The sequence below is a fragment of the Anabrus simplex genome, chromosome 1, assembly GCF_040414725.1.
Source record: "Anabrus simplex isolate iqAnaSimp1 chromosome 1, ASM4041472v1, whole genome shotgun sequence".
NCBI classification, from domain to species: domain Eukaryota; kingdom Metazoa; phylum Arthropoda; class Insecta; order Orthoptera; family Tettigoniidae; genus Anabrus; species Anabrus simplex.
The window spans coordinates 1,419,815,016-1,419,831,214 of NC_090265.1; the positions used below are offsets into that span (position 1 = coordinate 1,419,815,016).

General features: G+C 36.7%; 1 protein-coding gene across 6 annotated transcripts in view; it reads left to right on the forward strand.

Annotated features, from left to right (window-relative positions):
- The window catches only part of LOC136858376 (synaptic vesicle glycoprotein 2C), a 277,164-nt gene that overhangs the window by 129,737 nt on the left and 131,228 nt on the right, over positions 1-16,199 (forward strand). For all 6 annotated transcript variants that reach the window (XM_067137872.1, XM_067137876.1, XM_067137873.2 and 3 more), the window contains one exon: positions 5,635-5,816. In XM_067137872.1, coding sequence (XP_066993973.1) covers positions 5,635-5,816 — 182 coding nt within the window. The remainder of the gene's footprint in view (positions 1-5,634; positions 5,817-16,199) is intronic.

Consider the following 16,199-nt stretch of genomic DNA (forward strand, 5'->3'; position numbering starts at 1 on the left):
CCTTTAAAAGTAAAGAAACACGCATTTGGTTTTTTTTTGGAAAATTGAGGTAAGGAGTGTGGGGTTGAAAATAAGTAAATAATGAGTTGAAATATGTTTATGAGGATACTTTATCTTAATACCTGAAGCCTTCACAGATGTGAAAGTTGGTAGTTTGAATTTCCTTTCAAAATAAAGAAACACTTTTTTTTTTTTTTTTTTTCGCAAAGTCCACTTAAGGCGGGAGAGGTTCAAAGAAGTGAAGAAGTTGAATTATTTTTATGAGTATACATTTATCTCCAAAACTGAAGGTGTTACAGATGTACAGACATGAAAACTGGTATTTCGAATCTCCTTAAAAGTAATGAAACATGTATTTTCTTTTTTGGAAAGTCCAGTTAAGGGGCTGGAAAGAATTGGAAAAGCGGGTGAATTTTTAAAATGAGTACCGGTATATCTACGTTATATGTCAAAAGCTTAACATGCTAGAGGCAAGAAACTTGGTATTTGGAATGTCCTTTAAAAATACAGGAACATGTACTTTATGAGGATACTTATATTTTAAAAACTGGAGATGTTACAGATGTGGTAATAGGTATTTGGAATCTCCTTTAAAAATAAAGAAACACATATTTTTGCTTTCAGGAAATACACTTAGATGGGGGTGGGAGTGGGAGAAGGACTGATCAAGGGGTTGAATTCTTTTTATGGGGATACTTATATATATCTCAAAACTGAAGATGTTACAGATGTGGGAATAGGTATTTTGAATCTCTTTTAAAAATAAAGAAATACCGTACGTATTTATTTTTTTGACTTGAGAGAATACGGTTTCTCACATGTATAGTTCTATGTCGCATGGTTGTCTTAGCCCCAAAAGGTAATACCACAAACATGATTTACAAATAATTTCTGGCATAAATGAAACTCACTTTTTGGGTGAGTTTTTATACTTCAGGAATTTTCAGATAATGTCTTAGTACAATGCCAAGAAACATTTTACTTTGGTCAAAGTACAAAATCCATGCGAGCAAAGCCGCGGGTAATTGCTAGTTTACATATATCTAAGAATGGGTCTCTGTGCATAGCATTCACAACTAGCTTATTATGCAAGTCCTCAAATGCTTCTCAGTACGACCATTTACTAGAAAACAGACTGTATCCAGACAGCAACATAATAGCAACAAACACTTTTATTTCCTCTGGCAAGACGTTAGGATTGGAAGAATTTTTAAATGTGCATACTTTCTTGATTCTTGTAACAGTAGTTCAATAATTTCCCCATCAAAGAAAGTTTCAAAACACTGCACAGGGGGTTTATCACAAAACTATGTAGAATTGGATTCTGGAAAAACACTCTCTTGATTACATATGTTACTTTATACCAACTGGGCTGAGTGGCTGACGATTGAGGCACTGGCCTTTTGACCCCAACTTAGCAAGTTCAATCATGGCTCAGTCTGGTGGTATTTGAAGGTGCTCAAATACGTCAGCCTCATGCTCGTAGATTTACTGGCACATAAAAGAAATCCTGCGGAACTAAATTCTGGCACCTCGGCGACTCTGAAAACCGTCAAAGTAGTTAGTAGGACGTAAAGCCAATAATATTGTTATGAGTAAGTATTTGTTTTCTGCTTCTTGGCAGAAGTGTTTGACTCTGCATTTTCAATATCACCTGTTGTCAACTAAACCATCACCATCTTCCTCACCCAAATCTTCATCAGATTGCACGTTCACTTCAGGTGATTCGATTAGTATTTCTTTCAGTAGAACTGCAGTGATTTGTCTCAGAGATAATTTTCGAAAAGTAAGGGGTTGCGATACTTTCCCGTTTTGAGAAGTACATACTGTTTTCTGGCTTATAAACTATCCCCTGCAGCATTAGAAATCCAATTAGAGTCTCAGTTAGACTTCTATCCACCCAATCGCTTGCTCGTTACCGTGGTTTCAAGTTTGGATGGGCTTCTAAAAAATGTTTAGTATATACATTGGTCTGTTAAGCAATTGGTTGAAACATATCATCACCTATGAACTGTTCAAAATATTCCAACACATTGGATTCATCGTCGAAGTCCACATTTACGCCACTAGCACCAGAAAATACAAATTTCTGACATGAAACACCACGCGGCGGGAAAGGTTGAAACATGTCTAGCATTTCGCCTTCATCCGATTCGTCATGTTGTTCACCTTGTTATTCATTCTCATTCTCTGAACCACTTTCACTATCAGACTCACCTTCATCTGTATCAAACCAGTCATCTTTGGATTTCTGAGAAGATAAATCATCACAATCATTCTCTAAGTGTTGAATAATCTTGTCTTCTTCAAGCGGTTTGAACTTACGCTGTGAACTATATGCTGCCATATTTCGCCTACTGCAGACAAGAAGCATGACATGTGGTATTTGCTGCCATCGTGCAGAAAAAACATCAATTAAGACGAAAATACACGACGCGGCAAAGTAGCTCGTCATACCCAGAAGATATTCGCGGTAAAAGACGGGTACGTATATATTTGTTATGCCCATTACCCTGTAACATTCAGTGTACGAATATATACATCATGCCCAGTTGAGAGGTTAAAAGATTGTTTCTTACCCAAATGTAGAATATGTTCGCCCTCTACATTTCTTGATCCATATCCAAAAGGGTCCATCACCAACTCATATCCAGATCATATTCAAATCCCCAGTTATCATAACACTGTCTTCTAGTATTTGATCTTCCAAATCATCCAGGAACTCTGTTTTCTCATCATCACTGCATCCTTGCTGAAGGGCTATTGTAAAACTATTCTTCCCAAAGTTTACTCTGAGAAATAACTTTGAAAACGTTTAAACAGAAATGTCTCATAATATTCTTGTAAAAATCCTAGCTCATTAGATGTGTAAGAGTTTTTGAAAGTGAAAGCCACCACTAGCACCTATTTTGTTCATGCTAAAAATTCTTCGCATATAATATAGCAGAAAGAAATGTTTTTCCTCTTGGAAATTATCCAGCATTCACTATGACATATATATAAAATATATCATTGAAGTTTTCATGGGCTTATCTGTGTGAAGAGGAGAAGACAATTACTTACTTGAAGCGCACAACCATTGTTGATTCTCACTGAAGCACACTCCAATTCGCAACACAAAAATGCTGCCAACTGAGAATGAGAGCAGGCTGAATTGCCACATGTACGGTACTGGTACATCAAAGATTAAAAAAACAACAATTAAACCCAAAGGATTTTAAAATACTGTATAGGATACAAGCAAGTTGCACCATTAGACACCCCTTTTATTGTTCTACATGGTTAGTCCAATAACATTTTCTCATATTTCCCATATTTATGGGTTAGATTGAGTTAGATACTTTGAACAGGGTGAAGTTTGGGTACACTTGTAACACTTCACATTAGTTTTTGGATACTTATGTGGAAGCTAGAATAATGAAATTTAGCTTGCATATGACCATGAGTTGTATGAATATATGTGCCAAATTTGATGACTCTATATTACTTACAAGTGTACCAAAGTTTAAAAAATGTGTGTAAAATGTATAAAATGTATCTAAAATCAAGAAATACTGCTCTTTATAACATGTAAGGAACGGAGATACGACAAAATGTCACAGGACCAATGTTGTAGATCTCCTCATTCTAAGTTCGATTGTGCTGTCCATATTGTGATATGACTTACCGTTTAGCCACAAAATACATCAAAAAGAATGTCTGCACCGTCAATAACATTGCCTCCATATTTCAATATTTTTCAGGGTAAAAAAGTGAAAACTTTAAATGTCTTGGAGTTTTTCTGTTGGTTACAGGCTAAAACCTATCATTTTGCCAAATTTCAGTTTTCTAGCTTGTCTGGCAGATTGTACTGCCATATTGATTTTGGGGAAAGGAGCAAAAATGAGGAATTTCAGGAAATGAAAGCTAAAATATATGCAGATGGTCATTATTACACATGAAACAGATAACTATATGATAATTTCACCAAAATAGTCAATGTACAGACTCATGGTCATTACGATTTTATTTATATAGATAAGTATCACATTAAAAATACTTCAACCCCAACATTACTTTTTTCAAGCCCCCTTAAGTGGAATTTCTGAAAACAAAATATGTGTGTTTCTTTATTTTTAATGAAGATCCAAATACCAATTTTCATGCCTGCAACATCTTCAGTCTTTGAGATATCAGCACCCTAATAAAAATAATTCAACCCCATTTTCAGTCCTTTTTACCCCCCCCCTTAAGTGGTTTTTCTGGAAACAAAAAAAAATACATGTTTCTTTATTTTGAAAAGAGATTAATAATACTCATTTTCACACCTGTAACATGTTAAATTTTTGATATATACTGTAGATATGATCATTTTTTAATTAACCCCCTATTTCACTTCCTCTTAAGTGGATTTTCCTAAAATAAAATTCTGTGTGTTTCTTTACTTTTACAGGAGTTTCCTAATACCAATTTTTTGTCTATAGAAATATTTTTTTAGATATATTCTTGATATACTTATTTTAAAAATTTCCCCACTTTTCCCTCCTGTTCACCCCCCTCTCCCTGTTAAGTGGATTTTCCAAAAAAAAAAAAATTGGTGTTTCTTTATTTTTTGAGGAGGTTCCAAATATCAATTTTCATCACTGTAACATCTTCAGTTTTTCAGATATAAATATCCTCATAAAAGGTATTCAACCCCTTTTTCACCATTTTTCACCCCCCTTAAACGAATTTTCCAAAAACAAAAAAATATGTTTTTTTAATTTTTAAAGTAGATTCCAAATACCAATTTTTACGTCTGTAAAACTGTCAAGTTATGAGATGGACTCACTTAAACTGTTCACCCCCCCACCTTTTCATCCACTTAGTGACTGAATATCCAAAAATTCTCCCTTAGTGAGCACCTACACTGTAATATAAATGTATCTCGAAAATTTAATTTCTGTATGTCATGTAGTTTTAGCTGGGCATTGATTACAGCCAGTTGGAGTTAGCCTTTTACATATAGAGATTATATGAAGCATTGTGCTGCGTGATCACATAATCATCCACAGGGTTAATGGCAAATGGAAATACTGAATGTGTAGAGAAAAGGGATTAAAATATGAACAAAATATGGGTATTGATGGCAAAAAATGTATAGAGCAGATTTGAAATATTAACAGAAATGAAAAAGAGAACAAAACAAGTGGGGGATTTCTTAACAAAAAATGAAAATGCTTCCAAAAAAGAAAAAATAATGGAAAAAGTTGCCTGAACAAATACATCTAAAAATACTCCACTTACTGTAAAACAAGTAAATACAAAAGCAGCTATGTTTCATCAAAATCCTAGCCCTACCCATTAATTTTTCATTCCTCAACCTACAGAAGTATAGTAACCTTCTCATGTCATTTCTGCTGCCTGTATTAAATTTTTGAGCCTTCTTTATAACTGGCCAGTTTTAATACTTAATAGGAAGGTATATTATTTCTTTAGGCTGTGTCTGTTTATCTCTGATCCATACCAGAATTTCTTCTGAGTTACTACACTATAATCCCATCTTTTATTCCTAGAATCATTTCAACTCTAATTACAGTATCCATGATTTCTTTAAGGATGTTTGAACTTTAAAACTATTGTTACTTTAATTTTAACATTTCTGGTGCTTTTCAGGTGAAAATACTGGTTAATGAATTGACGGCAAATCCTGAGCTTCGATCTTCTGCACGCAACACAAACAAGGGGATTTGTAGTGGTTTGATAGCTGGTTGGGATCAGATTAAACCACTATTCTTGTTTCCACAGCTTCCTAAGGCTGTACTTGTTTTCAGCATTCAGGTTGGATGTCTTTTTGGGTTAGTAGCAAGTGACTAATTATGTTGAAAACATGCATGTATGGATTTTTATAATAGTCACCATATTTTCACATCTCCCACAGAATTCAAGCAGATGTGTATCGCTTGGATTGAATGCCCTAGTATTTTCCAAGACACTAGATATGTAGTAATTGTTATTGTAGGCTATATTACTACAGGTTTACTACTCTCATAGATACTTTTACCAGGTTTTAATCAGGCCGCTTCAAACGTGAAAACAGAGAATATGTTCATCATGGCTTCCATGTAATTTCCTCCACTGGGAGATCATCACTCGATCAAGTTGGGTTCCACTACCCAAAGCCATTGGCCATTCTAGGGCGTTGAGTCATTTATGTCCACTCAACGCTGAGCAGTGAATTACTGACTGTACAGTCTACTTCATTATTGTAGTAGATACATAGCAAATCAGATAATGTTCCTGGTCAGACACATGAAACATACACTTGACTTAAAAATAACATGGCTTGAATGAGAAAATGATATACACCTCAACAAAAGTTTGGAATACCACAGATTCGATTTTATTGATGTCTCAAATTCTACTTCATATTTGCTCAGTAGTAGAGAACAAAATAAATATTATCAACTTGCAAACAGTAGTGATTGCCATGCATTGGTAATAAATCAGCATCCTCGTGCATGAAAGAGTAATGGATTTGTTTGACCTGTTGTGAGTCAAGTCTTGTCACTACAATGTTGACCTCTTGGCTAGCAAGTTGCTGATGTAGCCACCGGGGCGTTTGACTTGTTGCTATTCCTAAAAATAATGTTCACCGAAGAAAACATCACTCATCTAACTTCACAGATAAATGCCCCACTAAATGCCATTTTATGTGTGCAGTAGAAATAAGTGTTCTAATTAAAGAGACAAATTTGCTGTCTTATAATAACATGTATCAATTTTACAGAAAAGAGATGTCCACTTTATGATGAGTCCATATACTACCATATACCTCTAGAAAACAGAATAATACTGAGCAATTTGGCCATGTGGTTAGGGTCATGCAACTATGAGCTTGCATTCGAGAGATAGTGGGTTCAAACTCCACTGTTGGCAGCCCTGAAAATAATTTTCCATGGTTTCCCATTTTCACACCAGGTAAATGCTGGGGCTGTACCTTAATTGAGGCCATAGCTGCTTGCTTTCCAATCCTAGCCCATTTCTATCCCATCATCACCATAAGTCCTATCTGTGTCAGTGTGACGTAAAGCAAATAGTAAAAAACAAAACAGAATAGTAAAATCTTAATAACTTCAATGAAATTTAATGGGAAGATATCGGGTTAATCGCCCTGTATATACGAATATTAGTAGTACTACCGGTACTTGATTTGATTTTATTTTATTTTATTTTATTTTATTTTATTTTATTTTATTTTATTTTATTTTATTTTATTTTATTTTTGAAGTACTATGCTTTACACTGTATGAAGCATAGGAACAACTACAGACTCCAAAAATTTGGAAATAGAATGGTAGCTGGTCACCTTATTGCAGATGTGCCCTAGGCACAACCAGAACTTGAATCCAACAGAACCCAATATCACAGCTCTTAATTGCCAAATCAGCTGCCTTGTTGGATCAATGGTAGCGTGCCCTGGTAATGATCCCAAATTTTCAGGTTTGATTCAGGCTAAAGTAATTGAATTTTGATGATTATCTAACATCTTGACATTCCATATTATTATTGTCATGTAAAATGATCTCTAATGGTTCGAGGCACCTGTTATTCGCAAAGTGCGAAATTGCAAAATTTTTGCAAAATTTTACAAATTTGGCTCAAAAACATTAAACTAAGTTAAAGCAAAATCGCAAAATAATTTACAAAATTATTCGGCATTGCATCATTTGAAGTTAACGACAGAGATTCGAGGTGAGTTGTGGCAATAAAATCCGATAATCGATGCCACAGTCGACTTTATACCCGTTTGATATATATCGAAAGCTAAGATATAGTACAGTAGAACCCCGTATATCCGAAATAAAGGGGTCGGAGCGTTTTTCCAGATGACACTTGGTAAATATTTTTGGAAGTTAAATGTCGAAATAAAAATGCATAAACTCTGTTAAGTAAAGGTGCATACGTATATTAACATTAAAATGTTTACATACTGCCACTCATTGTATAAAATCAGTGATTTTCTTCTGAATTTTCTCAGTGCAGAGCTGTCATGCAGCTATGTCATGCCACTGTTTAATCAACAATACATCAGTTGTTGTAGATTCATTGCTTTGTTCAACAAAGCACAAAGCAATCTGAAATAATGAAACCATTTCTTTGTTACTACTGAATTGAATACTGTATACAGTAATTTTATTACAGTACTGTAATTTAAGCGTGTGGTACTGTATCATAATTAAAACTTTGAAATCAATCTTACCTCCTTTGCATTAAATTCATCATCCACTGTTTCTCAAAACTGCCATTGTCAAGGTCGGAGTCGTCTGCATAAACTTCATGACAAATGATTAATAATAGTAGTAATAATGATAATACAGTAATAATTCCTGCTTGTTCAAGAAAAAATGTATCACGGAACAAACTAGAGGGTAAGGAACTGTTTTGTTTTATGCTACACGTGCATTTTGGCATAAGTCATAATATAAAAATAGGGTTTGTCTAGTAGCTCTCAGTCAATCAATCAATCAGTTTATACTGATCTGCATTTAGGGCAGTCGCCCAGGTGGCAGATTCCCTATCTGTTGTTTTCCTAGCCTTTTCTTAAATGATTTCAATGACATTGGAAATTTATTGAACATCTGATTTGGTAAGCTATTCCAATCCCTAACTCCCCTTTCTATAAATGAATATTTGTCCCAATTTGTCCTCTTGAATTCCAACTTTATCTTCATATTGTGATCTTTCCTACTTTTAAAGACACCACTCAAACTTATTCGTCTACTAATGTCATTCCACCCCATTTCTCCGCTGACAGCTCGGAACATACCATTCAGTCAAGCAGCTCGTCTCCTTTCTCCCAGTTCTTCCCAGCCCAAACTTTGTAACATTTCTGTAATGTTACTCTTTTGTCCCAAATCACCAAGAACAAATCAAGCTGCTTTCCTTTGGATTTTTTCCAGTTCTTGAATCAAGTAATCCTGGTAAGGGTCCCATACACTGGAACCATACTCTAGTTGGGGTCTTAGCAGAGACTTATAAGCCCTTTCCTTTACATCCTTACTACAACCCCTAAATACCCTCATAACCATGTGCAGAGATCTGTATCCTTTATTTACAATCCCATTTATGTGATTACCCCAATGAAGATCTTTCCTTATATTAACACCCAGATAATTACAATCATCCCTAAAAGGAACTTTCACCCCATCAATGCAGTAATTAAAACTCAGAGGACTTTTCTTATTTGTGGAACTCACAACCTGACTTTTAAACACTTTATCATCATACCATTGGCTACTGTCCATCTCACAACCTTATCGAGGTCATTTTGCAGTTGCTCACAATCTTGTAACCTATTTCTTACTCTATAGAGAATAACATCATCCGCAAAAAGCCTTACCTCTGATTCCACTCCTTTACTCATATCACTTATATATACAGGGAGAATATTTTAAGTGTTCCGACTTCTTCTCGCATGCCGTGGGAAGTCCCGAGCAAGCGCCATATGGCTTCTGTCAACACGGCGAGATAAGAATTGTTCACTGCAATCCGCAGCTGTTTAGCACTCTGTCCCTCAGTTAGTTAGAAAATATTGGACTTTTAAGGTGTGTTGTGAGGTTATTATCACAATGGTTAAATACACTATAGAGCAAAGAATATTTTTGGTCGAGTGTTATTTGCACAAGAAGAAGAAACCAGTTAAAAGGTGCCTTCAAACATTCCGTAGACAATTTCCCGGTGCAACAGTACCATCAAAACGTTACGTGCATCAGCTCATTTACAAGTGGCGTAGTACTGGTTCCGTAAGCAATAAGAAAAAGAAAAGAAGGAGAACAGCTCTCACACAAGAGAGGTTAGAAGATATACAGGCAAGACTCCAGGTCAGTGCACATAAGTCACTTCGGAGATTAGCTCAGCAAAGTGGTATTTCACCTTCTTCAGCATGTAATGCAACAAAATTGTTACGTTTACGATCTTATCGGACTCATTCATTCCATAACATACTGCCTACAGATTTCAATGCAAGAATATGATTTTGCAATTGGCTAATAAATAGTGTCCATGACGGTGTTGTGGATCCGAACTTTCTTTTTATGAGTGATGAAGCCTGGTTTCATTTGAGTGGATATGTCAATTCACAGAACAATAGAGTCTGGGATACAGACAACCCGCACATTTTACAGCTGAGACCTATGCACGATATGAAGGTGGGTGTGTGGTGCGCTATCAGTGCCCGTCGAATTATCGGTCCGATATGTTTTTCAGGACACGATTACTTCTGACCATTATATTCACAACATTCTGGAACCATTTTTTGCAGAACTAACTGAAGAAGCGAAAAGGTACAGCTATTTCCAGCAGGATAGTGCAATGGCCCATCCTGCTCTATGCGACGGGTACGGGAAATGTTCGATGATGATCAGATCATCAGTAAAGGCTTATGGCCCCCTCATTCGCCTGATTTAAGCACATGTGATTTTTATCTATGGGGAAATCTTAAAGGAAAAGTTTACAGGAATAATCCTCAAACTGCAGAAGAACTAAAAACTGAAATTAGGAACATTGTGCATTCTTTCGGTGTCCATGAACTACAAACTGTGTTTTGAAATCTCATTACAAGATGTGAAGCTTGCATTGCAGTTGAAGGAGATCACTTTCAGCATCGTCTGTAAATACTGGTGAGTTCAGTTTAATTTCCGAGTTGATTTATTTATTTATTTATTTATTTATTTATTTATTTATTTATTTATTTATTTATTTATTTATTTATTTATTTATTTATTTATTTATTTATTTATTTATTTATTTTACTTATTACTGGCAAATTCAGTTTAATTTCCTAGTTGCTTTATTTGTTTATTCAATTACTTATTTGTCCAAAGCATCCATGTAGCCGGCGAGTTCAGTTTCGTTTAGTTTCTATAGGTGTAATCATGCCGCTTCTTTGAGCCGACTATGCCTGCTTGTCAAGGCGGGCACTGCACTCGCTGTCTCCGCTTCCCAGCGCGCCTAATCCTCAGCACTCCGCTCTGTATTTTCAAATTAATCACCCTGTATAAGAAAACGTAAAGGTCCAATAATACTGCCTTGAGGAATTCCCCTCTTCATTATTACAGGGTTAGATAAAGCTTCGCCTACTCTAATTCTCTGAGATCGATTTTCTAGAAATATAGCAACCCATTCAGTCACTCTTTTGTCTAGTCCAATTTCACTCATTTTTGCCAGTAGTCTCCCATAATCCACCCTATCAAATGCTAGACAGGATCACAATCGCAATACAGTCCATTTGACCTCCTCAATCCAAAGTGTCTGCTATATCTTGCTGGAATCCTACAAGTTGAGTTTCAATGGAATAACCTTTCCTAAAACCGAATTGCCTTCTATCAAACCAGTTATTAATTTTGCAAACATGTCTAATGTAATAAAAAAGAATGCCTTCCCAAAGCTTACATGCAACGCATGTCAAACTTACTGGTCTGTAATTTTCAGCTTTATGTTTATCACCCTTTCCTTTATACACAGGGGCTACTACAGTGACTCTCCATTCATTTGGTATAGCTCCTTCAACCAAACAATAATCAGATAAGTACTTCAGATATGGTACTATATCCCAACCCATTGTCTTTAGTATATCCCCAGAAATCTTATCAATTCCAGCTGCTTTTCTAGTTTTCAACTTTTGTATCTTATTGTAAATATCATTGTTATCATATCTAAATTTTAATACTTCTTTAGCATTAGTCACCTCCTCTATCTGGACATTATCTTGTAACCAACAATCTTTACATACTGCTGACTGAATACTTCTGACTTTTTAAGATCCTTACATACACACTCTCCTTGTTCATTAATTATTCCTGGAATGTCCTTCTTGGAACCTGTTTCTGCCTTAAAGTACCTATACATACCCTTCCATTCTTCACTAAAATTTGTATGACTGCCAATTATGCTTGCCATGATGTTATGCTTAGCTGCCTTCTTTGCTAGATTCAATTTCCTAGTAGATATTTAGATAGATATTTATTGAACATAACAGGCGAATTTGCCCCGATACATGTTCACATGGACACATCACACCAAAAAGAAAAGAAAAGAAATACCGTATTCCCTGGGCATGGCATGGGGGTACATTGGATACTCCGGAAACGTGACACTGCCAAGGTAGAATCACCATGGCAGCCATCCTCAGTCCCGCATGCCACGCCCCTCGTCACCACTTAATAGTAAGACACAAAATAAAATGAACAATAAAGGATAATAAAATAAAGCAAGAAATAATATTGGTGACTGTCCGGCCGTGTCATCACCCCTGGTGAGAAGAAGGCCGCCCTCCCGATGATGACACGACCGGCCCTATCTGTGGGGCCCTATGGAAGACCCCAACAATCCTACCAGAAAACAATGCATTTCTCTCACCATTCCATTGCGGCCTGCCACGTGAAACTGGAGCCGCTCTCCTCCCATATCCCGCCTCTCACATTTCTCTCTTCTTTTACTTATTTGGAGTGGGCCCGTCCCACTCCGTCTTCTTACGGTTATGTCTTGTTCTCCCTTGTCCATCATTCCTTACCAGCTCCTAACATGCGTGAATAGTGAGAAAAACGCATATGTCCTAATGTATACAACCAAGTACCCATAATAATAATAATAATAATAATAATAATAATAATAATAATAATAATAATAATACCGAGCTCGATAGCTGCAGTCGCTTAATTGCGGCCAGTATCCAGTATTCGGGAGATAGTGGGTTCGAGACCCACTGTTGGCAGCCCTGAAGATGGTTTTCCATGGTTTCCCATTTTCACACCAGGCAAATGCTGGGGCTGTACCTAATTAAGGCCACGGCCGCTTCCTTCCCACTCCTAGCTCCTTCCTGTCCCATTGTCGCCATAAGACCTGTCTGTGTTGGTGCGACGTAAAGCAAATAGCAAAAAAATAATAATAATAATAATAATAATAATAATAAACAAAAATCTACCTCAAAACAACTAATCTGGCCCTACCCTGACCTTGCATTCACCACATGACTGTACACTCCACATGACCTTCACAACAGATTATGCTGCCAGAACCGCTGACTGTACTTTACAACAGTTTTGGCTCACGCCCTTATAATCACTACTGCTTACTCCGCATTCTTGTTCCAGACCAAATTCCTCTGGATTCAAGTAAACCAAATGACAACAATTGCGTACAATCCTCAATATCGCAATCGGAAAGGCATCTACATTCCAAGATACCAAAACATTTACTCACTCACTAACTCGCCACCTCAACAACCTTTGTTATCACTTGGTCTTACTTAGCCTCCAGGCTCAAATTCAAACTACTTCACCATATCCACATCACCCACACTTCACTAGCTTCTAAATTTTCAAACAAACTCCAACAACTGAATATCCTCATACTCTTAACCACTTCTCCCTTACATCCTGACATATCGTCCTATGCCCCTTCCTCTTCCATTTTTTCACACAGGAATTTTTACCGCACATAAATACCTGTTCAGTTCTCCTCCGTTTTCCCATTCCTTAATAATCCACCTTATAATAACCTGCTCATCCCCTTTACCTAAAAGTTTCCGATGTTTGGCACTCAGTAAACTATTTCTAATCTTATTTGTTTCCTCACACTTACCTATTAAGTGAAAATCACCGTTCTCCACCCCACAAAGTATACATACTGCCTTATCTCCACCTCTTAACCACCCCGTATTTTTATGTAGCCCCAACAATCACCATACCAACCCTCTCCTTCTCAACCTGTCAACGTATCTAATATTTATCCCTGTTACTTCCTCAACTTTATTAAAAACACTAAGGGAACTTCTTATTCTACTTTTGGCCAATAATTTCTGCCTACCCAGATCTCTAATCCTCTTTACCAGTACCGTCATCCTTCTAGCTTATGTCCTTGTCCACACCTCTTCCCACATGTACCCCAGGCCTATCATCTCCAAGTATTTCTTAATTTTATCTAGCCAGCATCCTTTATACATACTCTTCCATTGTTGTTCGTACGCGACCTGTAATACCCTCCCTCCTTCCTGTCTTTTCAAATTCATCCAGTATCTAACTATTCTTTTCACACACTCAAATTCGAAATCCTCCCCACACATTAATTACACCCCTGCATTGACTGTGCACATCGGGAGCCCCATCACCATCTTACCGAAATTAGTAATAATTCATCTTAACTCAACTCTTTTGTCATCCAACCCCCAAACTTCAGCGCCATACAATACCCTCCCAAAAATCACCAATCTTAGAACTAACCTCAGGGTTTTATAATTGATACCTGGAATTTCCTAGTAAGTTCCTTCAATTTCTCCTTACTTCCACAGCCATTTCTAACTCTATTTCTTTCCAATCTGCACCTCCTTCTTAGTCTCTTTATTTCTCTATTATAATAAGGTGGGTCTTTACCATTCCTTGCCACATTTAAAGGTACAAACCTGTTTTCACATTCCTCAACAATTTCTTTAAAACCATCCCAGAGTCTGTTTGCATTCTTATTTACCGTTTTCCACCGATAATAATTACTTTTTTAAAATTGCCTCATGCTTGCTTTATCAGCCATACGGTACTGCCTAATAGTCCTACTTTTATAACCTTCCTTTCTAATAATAATAATAATAATGTTATTTGTTTTACGTTCCACTAACTACTTTTTAAGGTCTTCGGAGACGCCGAGGTGCCGGAATTTAGTCCCGCGGGAGTTCTTTTACGTGCCAGTAAATCTACCGACACGGGGCTGTCGTATTTGAGCACCTTCAAATACCACCGGACTGAGCCAGGATCAAACCTGCCAAGTTGGGGTTAGAAGGCCAGCGCCTTAACCGTCTGAGCCACTCAGCCCGGCACCTTCCTTTCTATCACATTTATTTTTAACTATGACAAAAACAGCTTTGTGATCACTAATACCATCTATTACTTCGGTTTCTCTATACAGCTCATCTGGTTTTTATCAGCACCACGTCCAGGATATTTTTCCCTCTAGTTCGTTCCGTCACTTTCTGAACTAGCTGTCCTTCCCATATTAGCTTATTTGCCATTTTTTTTTGGTCATGCTTTCTATCATTTGCATTTCCTTCCCAATTGATATTTGGTAAATTCAGATCTTGTGATGTAGATGTTGATTCCCACTGGGAACTTAAAATATTTGTCCTGAATGAGTAAATTTATAATACCAATATAATGGTTCATTATTGGACATTATAAATTTTCCAGCTAACTCATTCTTGGTTGCCTGCGTTTCGCCCTCATGTGCCAAGTTGGGCTCGTCAGTTGGGACTTAGCACACCTCCCAAGACACAAGGCTAGTGCATACCGTGGAGGCCACTGCATAGGCTACTTGAAGCCACCAGCAGTGACAATGCACTATGAGAGCTATGTCTCCTGCTACAATCATATTCCTTTCCATGTTATTTCCCACATAGCTGATTATCTTATCAAATAATTCTGAATCCATGTCAGTGCTCCCTTTTCCCGGTCTGTACACTCCAAAGACATCAATTTGCCTGTTATCTTTAGAAATGAGCCTTACACCTAGAATTTCATGCTTCTCATTAACTTTCTCATAGCTTACAAATTCTTCTTTCACCAGACTGAATACTCCCCCTCCCACCATTCCTATCCTATCTTTACGATACACACTCCAGTTCTGTGAGAAAATTTCTGCATCCATTATATAATTTCTCAGCCATGATTCAACTCCTATTACAATACCTGGTAAATATATATCTATTAAATTACTTAATTCTATTCCTTTCTTTACAATACTTCTACAGTTCAACACTAACAGTTTTATGTGATCCCTACTTGATTTCCAGAACTCTGTACACTCATCACTGCTCTCAGCACATACAGCAGGAGAATTACTAATATCAACGGTTAAGAACGAGAGGGTAAAAACAAAATATTAAAATACAATTTTGCCAGAGCATTTCGGTTAAGCCGGATTTCGGTTAAGCGATGTTCAGTTAAGTGGGGTTCTACTGTATATCGATTAAAGCTAAATTAGCTTCCTGTGAGGTGAGAAATTTATCGTATTCATAATTACGTGACGGGGTGATGGTGTCCTCTTGCCTGTTGAAAATCGCTGCTGATCAGTGCGTTTAATTTCCTATTTTTGGCTCAGTTTATTAAAATGGTTGTGACAGTTTGTTATCAAGAAAAAGAATTTGCATCGGAAGGATTTTACGTGTTTGACAAAACTAGAAAAATACTGATATG